General features: G+C 43.5%; 1 protein-coding gene across 2 annotated transcripts in view; it reads left to right on the top strand.

Moving 5' to 3' along the window:
* The window catches only part of PLPP4 (phospholipid phosphatase 4), a 238766-nt gene that overhangs the window by 168775 nt on the left and 50851 nt on the right, over window positions 1-19140 (top strand). For both annotated transcript variants that reach the window (XR_011024584.1, XM_068258847.1), the window contains exon 5: window positions 12057-12181. Coding sequence is in view for 1 of the 2 variants with exons in the window: in XM_068258847.1 (XP_068114948.1) it covers window positions 12057-12181 (125 nt within the window). In the remaining variant the exon portion in view is untranslated. The remainder of the gene's footprint in view (window positions 1-12056; window positions 12182-19140) is intronic.

Below are 19140 nucleotides of genomic sequence, written 5' to 3'. Positions count from 1 at the left end.
GATGGGGGGATGAAAGGGGGGAAGGCATCAGGCCACTTTATTCTTTTATGGGGCACTAGGACACTTTATTCTTTTATAGTGGTTGGGCAGCACTGCAACTCTGCCTCTACAGGATAGAATGAGGCTTAACCCTTTCTGTGCTCCCTGCAAAATTAATCCTTCTTTTAGGATTTCCATAAATTGTCATAAAGATATTTTTTCACTAAAGGTGATCATGCTATGGCTCATCTTTAAGATATGAGAGGAAGTTCTGAGTTTAGAAGAAAAACAAGCAGTGCTATTGTTCAAACTATGTTTATTGTATAAATTATACAATAAGCATAGTTTAAACAGTGCTGTTCTCCTATGTACTGAAACGCCATCTGCTTCTATAGTATGTGAGTGTAATATTCCCAAGGTACCGTTACATGAGCAGAAGCCGATGCGCACACAGTGTCTCCCCATCCTAAAGGCTTGTGCTTGTGCTGCGGTGTGTCTTCATGCTCCCCTCTGATCCAAATGGATGAAAGGCATCTATCTCCAATCCAGAGCTTGCATGCCTCTCCACCGGTGTTCCTCTGGACCCACGGTGGGGCTACGCCCGGTCCCCAGGTCAAACTTGGATGAGCGCTCTACACTGCTATTCTTGCCAAAGAGCCTGGGAGCCCAGGTGAAAGCTGTCCAACTATGACAGCTCATAATCTCCCTTTGTCTCTGCGTCCCCTGTCCCTGTGTCAGTGCTTTTGCGCTACTGCGCATGTCCTGCACTGACAGCCGTTGTCAGTCATTCACGGCAGGCGTGTGCACACGCGGCGGGCACGTGTGTGTATGGTGGACAGGCGTGCGCACGTGTGCTGTAATGCTGAGGCGGTTGTTAAATGGGCTTAGTTCGCCTAGTTACTTTATAAACTGTGAGTGCTCTCTCTATTTGCATTGGATCACCTGAGCTGATCAGTGCATACAACATTGCCAGATCGCACAATGATCTACATTGTGCCCTAACCTTGACTTGTTCTGAGTTTAGATCCACTTTAAATAAATAATTGTTAAATAGTTACTTTCTCCAGCTCTGATCTGCAAACAATTTTGCAAACAAATGTCTGTTTTTGGGTTGGGAGGGATTTCCACCTACGCCCTGCTAGATAGTTAACCTAGAGACTGCACTTATGTGTATGTATGTAATTTCTCTAGTACTCCCTTAAGCTCTAAGTTAAAACACTTTGAGGTTTGAGCTAGAGAACCAGCCAAAGCTCTTGTAAATCATGTAATGAAATATTTTCCTTCCCTCAGAGGTGAGGTCAGTTCATCGACTCATTTGTCCCCATAACTGCAGCAAAGACATAAATGGCACTGCACGTCTAGATGCTCCTGTTTAGTTACAGCACCCTGTGACCCCAGCAGCTCTTCATTACAACCTGGCTGCTACATTGCCAATACAAATACAGCCCTGCACCGTCCCCTTACACTGACAATGGATGCAGAGAGGAGTCTTGTCATGCAGCTGCCATAGAGAATACCATCCATCACTTCATGATTCCTGCCTTCCAGTCTATTGTCAATCATAATCGCTGGCAGAGCATTGCATTTACATCTGAAATGCTACTTTCAGGCCGTGAGGGAGAGCTGGAAGCCGAGTGGGATTCTGTAAGTAATTGGCAGCTCCTGGATAGGGAGCACACCAAAATTATAAAACTGTCCCCGAATCTGGGCATTCACTGACTTTCACATCACCTGATTCTCTGACAGTTTCTTGGCAGCTACAAATGCAGACTCTGCCGAGCTCCAGTGGCTGTGAGGATGGACTGATACATTTGAATGAACAGTACTTTCATTCAAATGAAATAATAGAATAGTGCTGTAAAGAATGCCGAGGGGGACACATAGACTTATCCTTTTTCAACCTCATAAAGTACACTCACTGTCCACTGTATTTGGGGGCAGCTGGATAGCGTACTGGTTAAAGAGAGCCCGAGGTGGGCTCAAATAATGAAAAAAAAAGTAGGCTACTTGATGCGTAGGGCTGAGTGGATCAGGTAGCCGCAAGAGAGTGGTGGTTGGGGGATACAGAGGCATGTCATGAGGCAGAGAACATGCCTCTGTGTCCCATCTGCCCCCTCCCCTCCCCCCCAATAACCACCTTGGGATCTCTTCAAGGCTCACCCTGCTGCCGCTCAAATCTATGGCGGAGTAAAATGCTATTCTTCCTCCGAGTCGTCGCAACTTGGAGGGGGGTGTATTTTGGGGTCCAGCAATTGCCACAAATAACCCTTACGCGCCCCGCGCAGTATAACATTACTACTATGGGATGCCTAGTTTTCGCACTGAGCAACGTGTGCCAAGACCACCTGCTTCACAATCTAGTATATGCGGAGACAGCGTTGACAGGGAAATTGGAGTCAACCTGCCTTAAAAAAGTCACACCCATCAGTTACATGTATACTGCTGGACAGGAAGTACGTAATCTTAACCTTGAGGACCTAGGGCTTTCTACCCCTTAAGGACCGGCCACTTTTTTTCCATTCAGACCACTGCAGCTTTCACGGTTTATTGCTCGCTCATACAACCTACCACCTAAATGAATTTTGGCTCCTTTTCTTGTCACTAATAAAGCTTTCTTTTGGTGCTATTTGATTGCTCCTGCGATTTTTACTTTTTATTATATTCATCAAAAAAGACATGAATTTTGGCAAAAAAAATGATTTTTTTAACTTTCTGTGCTGACATTTTTCAAATAAAGTAAAATTTCTGTATACATGCAGCGCGAAAAATGTGGACAAACATGTTTTTGATAAAAAAAAACACCATTCAGTGTATATTTATTGGTTTGGGTAAAAGTTATAGCGTTTACAAACTATGGTGCAAAAAGTGAATTTTCCTATTTTCAAGCACCTCTGACTTTTCTGACCCCCTGTCATGTTTCATGAGGGGCTAGAATTCCAGGATAGTATAAATACCCCCCAAATGACCCCATTTTGGAAAGAAGACATCCCAAAGTATTCACTGAGAGGCATAGTGAGTTCATAGAAGATATTATTTTTTGTCACAAGTAAGCGGAAAATGACACTTTGTGAGAAAAAAAAAAAAGTTTCCATTTCTTCTAACTTGCGACAAAAAAAAAAATGAAATCTGCCACGGACTCACCATGCCCCTCTCTGAATACCTTGCTAGGGTCTACTTTCCAAAATGGGGTCATTTGTGGGGTGTGTTTACTGTCCTGCCATTTTGGGGGGTGCTAAATTGTAAGCACCCCTGTAAAGCCTAAAGGTGCTCATTGGACTTTGGACCCCTTAGCGCAGTTAGGCTGCAAAAAAGTGCCACACATGTGGTATTGCCGTACTCAGGAGAAGTAGTATAATGTGTTTTGGGGTGTATTTTTACACATACCCATGCTGGGTGGGAAAAATATCTCTGTAAATGACAATTTGTTAATTTTTTTTACACACAATTGTCCATTTACAGAGATCTTTCTCCCACTCAGCATGGGTATGTGCAAAAATACACCACAAAACACATTATACTACTTCTCCTGAGTACGGCGATACCACATGTGTGGCACGTTTTTGCAGCCTAGGTGCGCTAAAGGGCCCAAAGTCCAATGAGTACTTTTAGGATTTCACAGGTCATTTTGAGAAATTTCGTTTCAAGACTACTCCTCACGGTTTAGGGCCCGTAAAATGCCAGGGCAGTATAGGAACCCCACAAATGACCCCATTTTAGAAAGAAGACACCCCAAGGTATTCCGTTAGGAGTATGGTGAGTTCATAGAAGATTTTATTTTTTGTCAAAAGTTAGCGGAAAATGACACTTTGTGAAAAAACACAATTAATATCAATTTCCGCTAACTTGTGACAAAAAATATAATCTTCTATGAACTCGCCATACTACTAACGGAATACCTTGGCGTGTTTTCTTTCTAAAATGGGGTCATTTGTGGGGTTCCTATACTGCCCTGGCATTTTAGGGGCCCTAAACCGTGAGGAGTAGTCTTGAAACGAAATTTCTCAAAATGACCTGTGAAATCCTAAAGGTACTCATTGGACTTTGGGCCCTTTAGCGCAGTTAGGGTGCAAAAAAGTGCCACACATGTGGTATCGCCATACTCGGGAGAAGTAGTACAATGTGTTTTGGGGTGTATTTTTACACATACCCATGCTGGGTGGGAGAAATACCTCTGTAAATGGACAATTGTGTGTAAAAAAATCAAAAGATTGTCATTTACAGAGGTATTTCTCCCACCCAGCATGGGTATGTGTAAAAATACACCCCAAAACACATTATACTACTTCTCCCGAGTACGGCGATACCACATGTGTGGCACTTTTTTGCACCTTAACTGCACTAAGGGGCCCAAAGTCCAATGAGTACCTTTAGGATTTCACAGGTCATTTTTGTTTCAAGACTACTCCTCACGGTTTAGGGCCCCTAAAATGCCAGGGCAGTATAGGAACCCCACTAATGACCCCATTTTAGAAAGAAGACACCCCAAGGTATTCCGTTAGGAGTATGGTGAGTTCATAGAAGTTTTTATTTTTTTGTCACAAGTTAGCGGAAATTGATTTTAATAGTTTTTTTTCACAAAGTGTCATTTTCCGCTAACTTGTGACAAAAAATAAAATCTTCTATGAACTCACCATACTCCGTACGGAATACCTTTGGGTGTCTTCTTTCTAGAATGGGGTCATTTGTGGGGTTCCTATACTGCCCTGGCATTTTAGGGGCCCTAAACCGTGAGGAGTAGTCTTGAAACCAAATGTCGCAAAATGACCTGTGAAATCCTAAAGGTACTCATTGGACTTTGGGCCCCTTAGCGTACTTAGGGTGTAAAAAAGTGCCACACATGTGGTACCGCCGTACTCAGGAGAAGTAGTATAATGCGTTTTGGGGTGTATTTTTACACATACCCATGCTAAGTGGGAGAAATATCTCTGTAAATGACAATTGTTTGATTTTTTTACACACAATTGTCCATTTACATAGAAATTTCTCCCACCCAGCATGGGTATGTGTAAAAATACACCCCAAAACACATTATACTACTTCTCCTGAGTACGGCGGTACCACATGTGTGACACTTTTTTGCAGCCTAGGTGCGCTAAGGGGCCCAACGTCCTATTCACAGATCATTTTGAAGCAATTGTTTTCTAGACTACATCTCGCTGTTTAGGGCCCCTAAAATGCCAGGGCAGTATAGGAACCCCACAAGTGACCCCATTTTAGAAAGAAGACACCCCAAGGTATTCCGTTAGGTGTATGGCGAGTTCATAGAAGATTTTATTTTTTGTCACAAGTTAGTGAAAAATGACACTTTGTGAAAAAAAACCAATAAAAATTAATTTCCGCTAACTTTTGACAAAAAATAAAATCTTCTATGAACTCGTCATACACCTAACAGAATACCTTGGGGTGTCTTTTTTTTCTAAAATGGGGTCACTTGTGGGGTTCCTATACCGACCTGGCATTTTACAGGCCCAAAACCGTGAGTAGTCTGGAAACCAAATGTCTCAAAATGACTGTTCAGGGGTATAAGCATCTGCAAATTTTGATGACAGGTGGTCTATGAGGGGGCGAATTTTGTGGAACCGGTCATAAGCAGGGTGGCCTTTTAGATGACAGGTTGTATTGGGCCTGATCTGATGGATAGGAGTGCTAGGGGGGTGACAGGAGGTGATTGATGGGTGTCTCAGGGGGTGGTTAGAGGGGAAAATAGATGCAATCAATGCACTGGGGAGGTGATCGGAAGGGGGTCTGAGGGGGATCTGAGGGTTTGGCCGAGTGATCAGGAGCCCACACGGGGCAAATTGGGGCCTGATCTGATGGGTAGGTGTGCTAGGGGGTGACAGGAGGTGATTGATGGGTGTCTCAAGGTGTGATTAGAGGGGGGAATAGATGCAAGCAATGCACTGGCGAGGTGATCAGGGCTGGGGTCTGAGGGCATTCTGAGGGTGTGGGTGGGTGATTGAGTGCCCTAGGGGCAGATAGGGGTCTAATCTGATAGGTAGCAGTGACAGGGGGTGATTGATGGGTAATTAGTGGGTGTTTAGGGTAGAGAATAGATGGAAACACTGCGCTTGGGTGGTGATCTGATGTCGGATCTGCGGGCGATCTATTGGTGTGGGTGGGTGATCAGTTTGCCCGCAAGGGGCAGGTTAGGGGCTGATTGATGGGTGGCAGTGACAGCGGGTGATTGATGGGTGGCAGTGACAGGGGGTGATTGATGGGTGGCAGTGACAGGGGGTGATTGATGGGTGATAGGTGATTGGCAGGTGATTGACAGGTGATCAGTGGGTTATTACAGGGAAGGACAGATGTAAATATTGCACTGGCGAATTGATAAGGGGTCTGAGGGCAATCTGAGCGTGTAGGCGGGTGATTGGGTGCCCGCAAGGGGCAGATTAGGGTCTGATCTGATGGGTAACAGTGACAGGTGGTGATAGGGGGTGATTGATGGGTAATTAGTGGGTGTTTAGAGGAGAGAATAGATGTAAACGCTGCGCTTGGGTGGTGATCTGATGTCGGATCTGCGGGCGATCTATTGGTGTGGGTGGGTGATCAGATTGCCCGCAAGGGGCAGGTTAGGGGCTGATTGTTGGGTGGCAGTGACAGGGGGTGATTGATGGGTGATAGGTGATTGGCAGGTGATTGACAGGTGATCAGTGGGTTATTACAGGGAAGGACAGATGTAATTAATGCACTGGCGAATTGATAAGGGGGGGGGGGGGTCTGAGGGCAATCTGAGCGTGTGGGCGGGTGATTGGGTGCCCGCAAGGGGCAGATTAGGGTCTGATCTGATAGGTAACAGTGACAGGTGGTGATAGGGGGTGATTGATGGGTGATTGATGGGTAATTAGTGGGTGTTTAGAGAAGATAACAGATGTAAACGATACATTTGGGAGGTAATCTGACGGCGGGTTTGCGGGCGATCTAATGGTGTGGGTGGGTGATCAGATTGCCCGCAAGGGGCAGGTTAGGGGCTGATTGATGGGTGGCAGTGACAGGGGGTGACAGGGGTGATTGATGGGTGATAGGTGATTGGCAGGTGATTGACAGGTGATCAGTGGGTTATTACAGGGAAGAACAGATGTAATTAATGCACTGGTGAATTGATAAGGGGGGGTCAGAGGGCAATCTGAGCGTGTGGGCGGGTGATTGGGTGCCCGCAAGGGGCAGATTAGGGTCTGATCTGATAGGTAAAAGTGACAGGTGGTGATAGGGGGTGATTGATGGGTGATTGATGGGTAATTAGTGGGTGTTTAGAGGAGAGAATAGATGTAAACAATGATTTGGGAGGTGATCTGATGTCGGATCTGCGGGCGATCTATTGGTGTGGGGGGGTGATCAGATTGCCCGCAAGGGGCAGGTTAGGGGCTGATTGATGGGTGGCAGTGACAGGGGGTGATTGACGGGTGATTGACGGGTGATTGACGGGTGATTGACGGGTGATTGACAGGTGATTGACAGGTGATTGACAGGTGATCAGGGGGATAGATGCATACAGTAAACGGGGGGGGGGGGGTCTGGGGAGAATCTGAGGGGTGGGGGGTGATCAGGAGGGAGCAGGGAGCAGGGGGGGGGGGGGATAAAAAAAAATAGCGTTGACAGATAGTGACAGGGAGTGATTGATGGGTGATTAGGGGGGTGATTGGGGGGTGGGCAGGGGGGGGTCTGTTGGGTGCTGTGGGCGATCTGGGGCAGGGGGGGGAGAAATCAGTGTGCTTGGGTGCAGACTAGGGTGGGCTGCAGCCTGCCCTGGTGGTCCCTCGGACACTGGGACCACCAGGGCAGGAGGCAGCCTGTATAATACACTTTGTAAACATTACAAAGTGTATTATACACTTTGTATGCGGCGATCGCGGGGTTAACATCCCGTCGGCGCTTCCGTATAGCCGGCGGGATGTTGCGGCGGGCGAGCGGTGACAGGCGCCGGCGGAGGATCGCGTCACGGATGACGCAATCGCTCCGCCCATGCCCTTAGAAGGACCGCCGCCTCTGTGGGTGAGCCGGTCCTTCAGGGCTCCACTTCCCGGCCGCCTCTGTGCGTTAGGCGGTCGGGAAGTGGTTAAACCTGCATCAGCGCATGCGCACTTCAAACGCTCAAAAAATTCAAAATGTTCATGTTACCATCAACTTTCAATGCTTTTGGTGCCATGCGTGGTAATGCACTGCAGCTTCTGTGACAGCTAGAGCACTTCTGGCGCATCACATCACAGGAAGTGTGTCACATCCCATTCACTTCAATGGCCATTGTGACGAATTCTGGTAGGAAAGAGTAACGCATAAAAGGGGCTTTAGAAAAATAATACTAACATAGTTTATCACATTTTCATGTAACTTTGTCAGCTAGAAGCAAAACTGAAGCGAAAAAATGATATAAGGAATTGTATGTGTAGTATGGATACGGAATGGAACATTTAGTAGCAAGGAAAAAGACTAATACTTTTATTTTTAGTTATATAGCTTTTTTATTTTGCATAATTGTGTCACAATTGCAGTTTAGAAACCACAGTCTGTCTTTTAAGCCATAAAACAAAGCAGAAATAATGACCCGTTGGACTTTCCTGCAGTAAAATCTTATCTCAAGTTTTCTCTCACTGTTTCTTTGCTGTTCACAAAACAGGACTGTATTTGACCCAGTGGGTTAACATCCCGCCGGCGCTTCCGTATAGGCGGCGGGATGTTGCGGCGGGCGAGCGGTGACAGGCGCCGGCGGAGGATCGCGTCATGGATGACGCGATCGCTCCGCCCATGCCCTTAGAAGGACCGCCGCCTCTGTGGGTGAGCCGGTCCTTCAGGGCTCCACTTCCCGGCCGCCTCTGTGCGTTAGGCGGTCGGGAAGTGGTTAAACCTGCATCAGCGCATGCGCACTTCAACGCTCAAAAAATTCAAAATGTTCATGTTACCATCAACTTTCAATGCTTTTGGTGCCATGCGTGGTAATGCACTGCAGCTTCTGTGACAGCTAGAGCACTTCTGGCGCATCACATCACAGGAAGTGTGTCACATCCCATTCACTTCAATGGCCATTGTGACGAATTCTGGTAGGAAAGAGTAACGCATAAAAGGGGCTTTAGAAAAATAATACTAACATAGTTTATCACATTTCCATGTAACTTTGTCAGCTAGAAGCAAAACTGAAGCGAAAAAATGATATAAGGAATTGTATGTGTAGTATGGATACGGAATGGAACATTTAGTAGCAAGGAAAAAGACTAATACTTTTATTTTTAGTTATATAGCTTTTTTATTTTGCATAATTGTGTCACAATTGCAGTTTAGAAACCACAGTCTGTCTTTTAAGCCATAAAACAAAGCAGAAATAATGACCCGTTGGACTTTCCTGCAGTAAAATCTTATCTCAAGTTTTCTCTCACTGTTTCTTTGCTGTTCACAAAACAGGACTGTATTTGACCCAGTGGGTTAAAGAGCTCAGAGAAGCTCTTTTCTATAGATAACAACTGAAGTATTATTTAACTCTTGCCTTTAACCACTTAGGCCTGCCCTGCTGCAGCTGAGCTGGGCGCGCTGCCGCTGCCTTCCGCTGCCCCAGAGATCAAGGAATGGGAATTCAGTTCCCATTCATGGATCTATGTCTCCGTAAGAAAAATGTTTCACGTCATCCCTTCAGTTCAAGTAAGCAAGAGCTCTCGCTTACAGGATGAAAAACCATCTTGTGGCCAAATAGTAAAACTACATCTACTTACATTTTTTTTTAATATATACAATCAATTACATTTAAAATTACCTGTTTACTTCCCTACTCCCAAAAAAACAAATAAAATTTTTAACAAAAAAAAAAAAATTACAAATAAGAAAACAAAAGCATAAATTGTAACCTAAGGGTCCGAACTTTTTTAATATGCATGTCAAGAGAGTATATTACTATAATTTTTTACATTATAAGCTTGTAAATAGTGATGGACACAAATTGAAAAAATGCACCTTTATTTCCAAACAAAATATTGGCACCATACATTGTTATTGGAACATAATTTAAATGGTGTAATAACCATAAATAACAAATGGGCAAATAAAATATGTGGGTTTTAATTATGGTAGCATGTATTATTTTAAAGCTATAATGGCTGAAAAATAAGAAATAATGAATTTTTTCCTTTTTTTTTCTTAATATTCCCGTTAAAATGCATTTAGAAAATAATAATATATAATTCTTAGCAAAATGTACCACCCAAAGAAAGCCTAGTTGGGTGGCGGAAAAACAAGATATAGATCAATTCATTGTGATAAGTAGTGATAAAGTTATTGGCGAATGAATGGGAGGTGAAAGTTGCTTGGATGCAGAAGGGTGAAACGACACTAAAGGCTGAAGTGGTTGATAGAAAACAATATGAGACTCTTTTCCTTGCTACTAATGTTTTATTTCTTAGCTGTATTACACACTATTTTCACGTCATGTTTGCTTTAAAATACCTATTTGCGCCTTTGTGATGAGAAAAGGTCACACAATTATTTTTCACAGACGAAGCCGGAAAGTAAGGAGATGACTGATTAATTTTATATATTGCCCCTTGTCACTCAGGGCTCCGTCACAGTCGTCCCATTCAGACCTGAGTACAGAAGTTGTGTTAGAAGTTTTGCACTGGTTAGGTAATGAATCAGCTTCCTCCGATCTAGTTGTTTTATTTCTGCAGGAGAGGCTCTGACACCAAGCTTCCGCTTCTCATTTCATTAAAAAATCATTTTCTGGAAGTGAGAGGAGTGTGCTTAACAGTGTGTAATAAATGTGGGCATGAAAATCTGCCTACGTCTCCTTGTAATGTGTTCATTATTCTTCATTGATTTTCCTAGAAACCCATATAAAAACTTCTCCTCGTCTACACAATTCCTGTCAATTTGTGCACCCAAGAATAATGACATTGTAAAACCATTTTTAAAGTGTTTTGGGGAGGTTTGCATTGCAAGGATGGTTTTCAACAGGCAAATGCTTTATACATAACAAATTTAACAGCAACAAGAATGGGGATGAGATGATGATAAGCTGTTCATATCGGAAAACATAAAAGGTGTGCTCAGCTGGTATAACATAATAATAATGTGAGGTCAAAGGCAGAGATGTCTTCTCTCTCTCATTCTATCTTTTGCTTTCTTTCTGCTGTTTTACTATTTTTGTCTATCTTTCTCCCTTTTTTCCCTTTCCATTCTTTTTCTATATTTCTTTTTTTTTTCCTTTTCCTTTTCTTTCTCATTCTTTCTTCCTTTCTTTTTTTCCCCTTCCTTCTTTCTGTCCTCCTTCCCTTCTACATTCTTCCCTTCATTCCTTCCTTCCTCCCTTGCTTTCTTCCAACCTCCCTTAACATAAAAATAATGAGATTTCAAAGGCAGCCATGTTTCTCTCATTCTGCTTTTTTCTGTCATTTTGCTATTTTTGTCTGTCTTTCTACTGTTTTTGTTTCCTTTTCCATTCTTTTTCTCTTTTTTTCTTTTTATTTCATTCTCACACTTTTTTTTGGATTCCTGCCTCCCTCACTTACTTCCTTCTTTCCTTCCTTCCTTCCTTTCTCCTTCCTTCCCTCCCTCCCTCTCATCCTTACTCCATCTCCTTCTCCCTCCCTTGTTTCCTCCACCCTCTCTTCCTTCCTCCCTCCCTCCATTCTTCCTTTGATCGCACCCTCTCTTCATTCCTTCTTTCTTTCCTCCCTCCCTAGCTTCCCCCCCCCCCCCCTTTCCCTCTGTTCCTTCCTCCCCTCCACCCTCCCTCCTTTCTGTCTTCCTCTCTCTCTTCTTCCCTCCCTCCCTCTCTTCCACTCTCCTTCCCGCCCCTTACTTCTTTTCACCCACCCTTCCTTCCTCCTCCCTCACCTACACCCTCTTTGCCTTCCTTCCTTTCTCCCTCCCCCCCCCCCCCCCTCTTCCACTTCCCTCCCCTTTACTTCTTCTGACTCTTCCTTCCTTCCTTCCTCCCTCATTCTCTCTGTTGATCCCTCCCCCCCCCCCCCCCCCAAAAAAAAAATCTGGGGAGATTTTGAAACTGCATAGTTAAAAGTGCTGCAGAAATATGACTTTTTGTGCTTAGAGTTACACCTTAACTAATTTACCATAATTAATTTTGTTTTTAATTCCAGACCACGGCCTGATTTCTTTTACCGTTGTTTCCCGGATGGGGTATCGAATGAGGAGATGCACTGCACCGGAGATGCCAGTCTTGTGTCTGAAGGCAGAAAGAGCTTCCCGAGTATTCACTCATCATGTGAGTATAGATGGATTGTATCGCAGTGCTTGTGTTGTGCCTCCCTATATTGAGTATGGGCGTCCAGAGTTTCACAACATCTTATTGTTTATGTTATGATATTCCCAAATGAGAAGGCCCAAAAGTAAGGAATACAGCAAACACAAAGGCCATCCAAGACTGTTGGATGTTAGAGCTGCAGTCCAGGTAGAATGCTTTCTAAGCTCTATGCAGGAACTCAGTTGTAGAGCTTGTCTGTATAGAAGCTCCCTGATTATCTCAAGTCCAATAAATCACAAAGAACCTGGTCAGGAGCCTGGACACTGCAACACCGACTATAACTTCCTGGACCACAGACTGATCGTATCATAGGCTGCAATCCAGAGGTGTGAACAGGGATAAGCATGGGGCCAATAGCAGAGTAATACTATAGTGATGTGTAATAAATGCGGTGGAGTAAACGTGTGTGAGAATGGGATCCATGGTAACACTTACACTACTACTGTGTTATTACCAGCATCCCTGTCTTCGTGCAAAACTCTACTCAATTCGTATTACCATGATTTTTACTGCATCGCTATCACCATGCACAAGTGTACTTTTGTCTTCTCAAAAGAATTTAGTCTGTGACTGCCCACTTGCAGTTTGAACGGCAGGATGATGCAATCCAAGCAGCAGGCACACCCACATGGCGCCTGAAACTTGCTCTCTGTATTCAGATGCATCTGGTCATGTGATAAAAATTTTAAGATAGGTGGAGTTTTATTTGCAGATGGGGAGTATTGGAGTCCATACATATGTCTATCTGGAAGGGTACTACGCTCCCTCCAAGAAGCCAATATTCTTGCCTTTTAACAAAACTCTGTTCACATATTTGCATTGTATGAAAACAGAGAAGCTTTAAATAACTAGGCGATCAGCATGTAAGAATTTTTCATACATACGCAACTGATTTCGACATAGGAAATAGTTTTGATTCTTTAATGCTGTGGCAAGAGGTTTTGAATCAGGATGATACCATTAATTGGCCAACTTAGAGATAAACAAAAAGTAAGCTTTTGGGTAATCAGCCTTCATCAGACTTACTGTATTTTTTGGACTATAAGACTCACTTTTTCTCCCCCCAAAAGTGTGTGTGTGTGTGTGGGGGGGGGGGGGGGGTCACTGCGTCTTATAGTCCAAATGCAGGGAGTTCCTGACTTGTGAACGCCTGCCAAGATGAACCTCCAACCCGCTGCAATGTCGGGGACTCCCTGTACTGTGCCCATGCAGAGGAGAACACAGGGGACAAACGAGGGACACAAAGGGACATAGAGGAAGGCACAAGGGGACACAAATTTGCATAGAGGAGGACACGAAGGACAGAGGCGGACACGGGAAGACACAAGAGGTACAGAAAGGGCATAATCCAACTTCACTATGGATACACCAGGTTTAGTATATATATTTTTCCCCCTGGTTTTTGTCCTCTAAACCTAGGTGTGTCTTATGGTCAGGAGTGTCTTATAGTCCGAAAAACACGTAGTTCTTGCATATACTGACAAGATTAAAAAAAAAATAAAAAAAAAATGCTTATACAGTATACACTGGGTATTCTGGAAACATTCTTTAGCAAACATAAATAAATGTAATAAGTTGCCTTAATTGTCACTTCAGGAGGGGTCTTACTGACAATATAGTTTGTATTACACTGGCGCTTTAAAAAGCGCTAGCGATCACCGGCAATTAGCAGTAAATGGCTGCTAATCGCCGCAGTGTGAATGAGCCCTTAATTTAAACTATTCATTTTATTTCATGTGCTGGGAAGATGGGTTTTTAAAGCCAATGGGTACCGCTAATAAAAAAAAAAAAGTCAGATACTCACCTAAGGAGAGGGAAGGCTTGGTCCTAATGAGCCTTCCCTCTCCTCTCCCGGTGCCCTCGGTGCTGCGCTGGCTCCCCCGTTCGCGTCCGCCGCCGCAGGGACTTCGGAGGTCTTCGGGAGCTCGAGCTTCTCGAGCTTCCGAAGACGGGCCGCTCCATACTACGTACCGCGAGCGCGTCATAGAAGGCTCCCGAAGGCTTCCGAAAGCTCCCTTCGGCATGCGGAAGTGGCAGTATTTGACCGAACTGGTCGAATACTGCGACGGGGGATCCTGCGCGGGACCGGGAGAGGAGAGGGAAGGCTCATTAGGACCGAGCCTTCCCTCTCCTTAGGTGAGTATCTGACTTTTTCTTTTTTGAAACGGTAAACATTTACTTTAAATGCCCCTATTCTTTTTAGCGTATAACTAATGGTGTATGTAGTCTGTCCAGTCACGTTTGAACTGGATTTACGATGTCTCCCCATCACCCGGAGCCAGTGATATGTGATGTTTTAGGAAACAAGTGATCTTATCTATTTAGCTAGCATGCCTGTGCCATCCTCCTGAAGTGACAATTAAAGGGAATCTGAAGTGAAAATAAACTTATGATATAATGATTTGTATGTGTAGTACAGCTAAGAAATAAAACATTAGCAGCAGAGACATGAGTCTAATATTGTTTCCAGTACAGGAAGAGTTAAGAAACTCCAGTTATTATCTATGCAAAACAGCCACAGATCTCTCCGACTTTCAAAGTCGCAGAGAGCTGTGTCTTCTGAAGCTTGTTATCTCAAGTGTCTGTCACTGTATTTTGTTTTTTTATGCAGAGGAAAGTTCAAAAGTTCACTAGTCTGCTCTGTACAATCATTTAAAATGCTGAGTGTAATGTGTAAACTGCACATATTATAGAATGATGCAATGTTGTAAAAAAAAAAAAACTATAAAACTGAAAATAAAAATATGAGAATATTTTCTTTGCTACTAATGTTCTATTAATTATCCGTACTACATAATCAATTCATTATACCTTAATTTTTTTTTCCGCTTCAGTGTCACTTTAAAGGCGTACTGTAGGGGGTAGGGGGAAAAAAGAGTTGAACGTACCTGGGGCTTCTAATGGTCCCCGCAGACGTCCTGTGGGAGCAAGGACATGGCCGCGCAGGCGCAGTGGTTTTCCGACATTAAAGTTGGAAATTCCAGAAGTGAACCAGCAGCGGGACAGAGTATCAGTGAGTAGCTACACGGGCACAGGACATCTGCGGGGGACCAATAGAAGCCCCAGGTGAGTTCAACTCTTTTTTTTTTTTTTTTTTTTTTCCCCTACAGTCGTCCTTTAAGGCATCTGATTACATTTATTTATGTTTGCTAAAGAATGTTTCTCCTCTGAACGTCCAGTGTATATAAGCTGTGTTTTTAACATTTTGTCAGTATATTCAGGAATGATGAAGGCTTGTTAGCCAAAAGCGTCCTTGCTTTTACTGATGGCTAACACGGTACAATACTCTACTGCTTCTTAATGCTATGGATGGATTAAATACAATCTTTTCTTTTAATCCGACACCATTTGTTAAAAACTACACCGTTAATGGGCACCTTTAGAGAGCAAGGCTGAGCATTCCACAATTGTGACTTTTAATATATCGTTAAAATTCCACCCACCACCGGTATTCATACAAACATATGCTGATATTGCAAAACTGCCATTGAGGTACCAAGAAGATGAAGGGGTGACATGCGTCTCACACACCCACACATGCTTTATCCATGTCACCTCAGCATTACACGAACACTATATATATATATATATATATATATATATATATATATATATATATATATATATATATATATATATATATATATATATATATATATATATATATATATATATAATCTCCATGTTGCATTCATACAGAGAGCAGGATTACTTATGACATAAACAGCTGTTCATTCAATTAACCTCTTGTGTTCCAGCAGTCTCTGGTCCTTTACGGACCAAAGACTGCCGGTACCAAAAAACAGGGCTTACCGATGACTTGGCATTCAGACCTGGCCCTACCGCTGATTGTGGCGCTCTCCCAGCGCTGAAGCTCACTCTCTCTGCCGTCACTTTGACATCAGAGCTCTGTGAGCTGGTCAGGAGCCGATTTCATTGGCTCCTGAACTTGTGATCAGTTTGAGCCAATGAGATTGGCTCACAGTGATCACGGGGTCAGGAGCCAATTAAATCGGCTTCTCACCGGCTCACAGAGCTTTGCTGTCATAGCGAGCATCGGGAGAGCAATAGTAGCAGTGGGTCCGCAGAATTCAATTACTGTGGTTCAGAAGCCGTTAAACTTAGAACACCGACATATATAATCGTTATAAAGTTTTCTACTCCTAAAGTGGAAGCGGTTATGAAACAAGACACTATTTCATGCAATAGGTATTATGCTCCTAAAATGGCTTACTGGATCCCGATAATCAAACAATTGATGATGACAAATAATATGACAACAATCTCAAGTAACGCTAAAGCTTTACACCTGTTATTATTGAATCAGACTTTGTGAGCAGTTCTGTGAAGTGCAGAATGTAAGATTCTTTATCACTTGTCCCCTAATTGTGAATTTCCAGTTGTTACAAATTTTCAGTTGTAACTGGCGTAGCATGAGTTTACAGACACATGTGTTGGGGAGCTGGCAGGTGCAGTCAGCGGGAACAGATATTGTGTTATATGCACTGCTAGCGGGCTTTATAATGAGTCTTTACCTAGGCAGGATGATTTACCAAACCTTGTGTGTCTTACAGCTTTACCTTTCAACTGTTCAATCAGGTGTGACAAAAGATGGGGGTGAAGGCCAGAGCCTTAGCTGTGAAAGGCTGGCAATGAAAACTGTTCAAAAATGGATTCAAATAAATGAAATAATATAACTAAAAGAAAATTCCACTAAAGAACAATACTTTTATTAACCTAATCGAAGTTTAGGTCCTTCTGCTTCCATTACTAAAGGGAACCAAGCACTGGTGCTTTTTTTCCTGGTTTCTAATAGCTATAGGAGCTGCCATGTTCCCCCTCCCCTTCTAGCCACCCATTATGTATCCAGGGGAAGGCGTGAAGATAGCATCTGTGGCTTCTCTAAACTATTTGAAGCATAGTGTTTTATCTACCCTCCCCAACTGCTAATGAAAGCTTGTGTTTGCTCTCTGCTAATGTGTGCAATAAAATAATTACATCAGTCCTTATCTGCCTGAAACTTCTGTGGTCGAGCAGGCCTCGGAAGTAGGGTAATAAAGACCCCTGATAAAATTTTAAATGTAGAAATAAGAGGTGAAATTGAATGTTTTTTCTTATTAATGAGCCACATTGTTGGCATGCATATTTAAAGTGCTATTGTGATGCAATGGGTGCTAAAAATTCAAAGGAAAGACCAAAGGAAAAGTAATTAATTTAACTAAGCCACCTTCTTCCATTGGTCCATGGTCGAGTCCTTATGCTTACGTGTCTATTGTAGGGACGTGGGCATAATATAGCCGATGAGGATGAGCGCTTTGACTGGTCTGCAGATATGCAGCTCCATACACAGAAAGCTGCAATGCACTGTTTTTTACGTAATGGCCATTATTGCGTTTTTCAGCAGTTTTAGCGACAGCATCAGTGAGCCTTGGCCAACAATGGCCCCTGCTTTGGACACTTTTGGTAGGTTCTAACTAATCTGTCACAGGAACATTCCAAAAGACAAGCCATTTTAGAGATGCAGTGAACCACTTGTCCAGCCCTTCTTAAAGTCATCCCAGTCTTTACTGTACTGACTGTACTCCTGTTACCTCATATATTCCACCCCTTCACAGGTGCTGTTATAACCAGACAATGAGGTGCCATTTTAATGGGATAGCGTTTTGTTTTTTTGTTGGTGTATCAGTGGTTCTAATGTTACAATTGGTCTGTGTCAATTCATTATTTAATTTCACACACTACCCATAAAACTAACGGTGTCCCAGAACCATTAGGGTGTTATAAGGAGCTAAAGGGTCCATAAAGCGAATCAGGTCATTTTGGTGCTGAGACGCGGCCATGTAGCACCTTTCATTGGCGCGGCTATAGCAGCATTACTATAGTCCATGGCCACTTACCTGTAATTCGGGTGCTGATGATCTCCGGACCTGAATTAAGTTTCCTCCCGAGTTTCTACGGCTGGGGAAATAGTATTTTACGCCACCAGGAATTTCAGCAATAGCAGGGCGATACAAATGCGCCCAACAGACCGGCGGCATATTCATACGCACACCCAAAAAGAACTGTCAGTCAGGCTAAATATAGAAGAGCTGGTACAAAACTGAGCCAAGGTCTAGAAAGACTGTCTAGGTCAGGGGTCCCCAAACGTTTTGGATCGAGGGCCGGGTCAACATACTTCAGACTGCTGGGGGGCCGGAGTATACATAAAATTATGTAGAAGTCTTTGCGGGCCAGACAGTGAAACATACCCAGGTGACAACCTGCAGTCCAATTGGACAGCAGTGTCACCTGATGTGTAATTTGATTGGAAACCAGTGAATTACTGCTTTCTGGCTTCCATGTGTATGGGCATTGCCAGTACTGCTATGCGGACAACCAATATTTAAAGATGTAGCTGACCCCATCTATAAGTAATACATTTTGTATGTGGGGGGCCGGAAGAAAAGCCTCGGGGTCACATTCGGCCCGTGGGCCTTAGTTCGAGGACCACTGGTCTAGGTCGTAAAGCATTCAGGTGATCAGCCTTTGTGGTATGTGCTGATGAGCACAGAACAGCAGTGAGACGCATATAGAGCACCTATATGCGGCTAATAGCATCTACTGGCACTTTTACTTGGCCTGAGGAAGTGGGCGGAATCCCACGAAATGCGTTTGTGCTTTATAATAAATTCCTATTCATATTTCATATGAATTGGTCTTCATTAAGGTAAGCCACCTCACATCTTTCAGTTTAAGTTGTTAATGTATTTTATATCCACTATGCGCCTCTTTATCTTTCTCTTCTGCACATATCCCAGTTGATCCAGGGGAAACCGAAAATCATTGTAAGTCCTGGGCCAATTAGCCTAAATAGAGAAAAAAAAATCCTTCCCGACTCCAGATGGCATTCAGATAAATCCCTGGATCAACTCTTTCAGGAA

This window comes from Hyperolius riggenbachi, chromosome 10, assembly GCF_040937935.1.
Source record: "Hyperolius riggenbachi isolate aHypRig1 chromosome 10, aHypRig1.pri, whole genome shotgun sequence".
NCBI lineage: Eukaryota > Metazoa > Chordata > Amphibia > Anura > Hyperoliidae > Hyperolius > Hyperolius riggenbachi.
The sequence above is the reverse complement of the archived record's forward strand: the minus strand, read 5'-3'. Positions and strand labels throughout refer to the sequence as shown.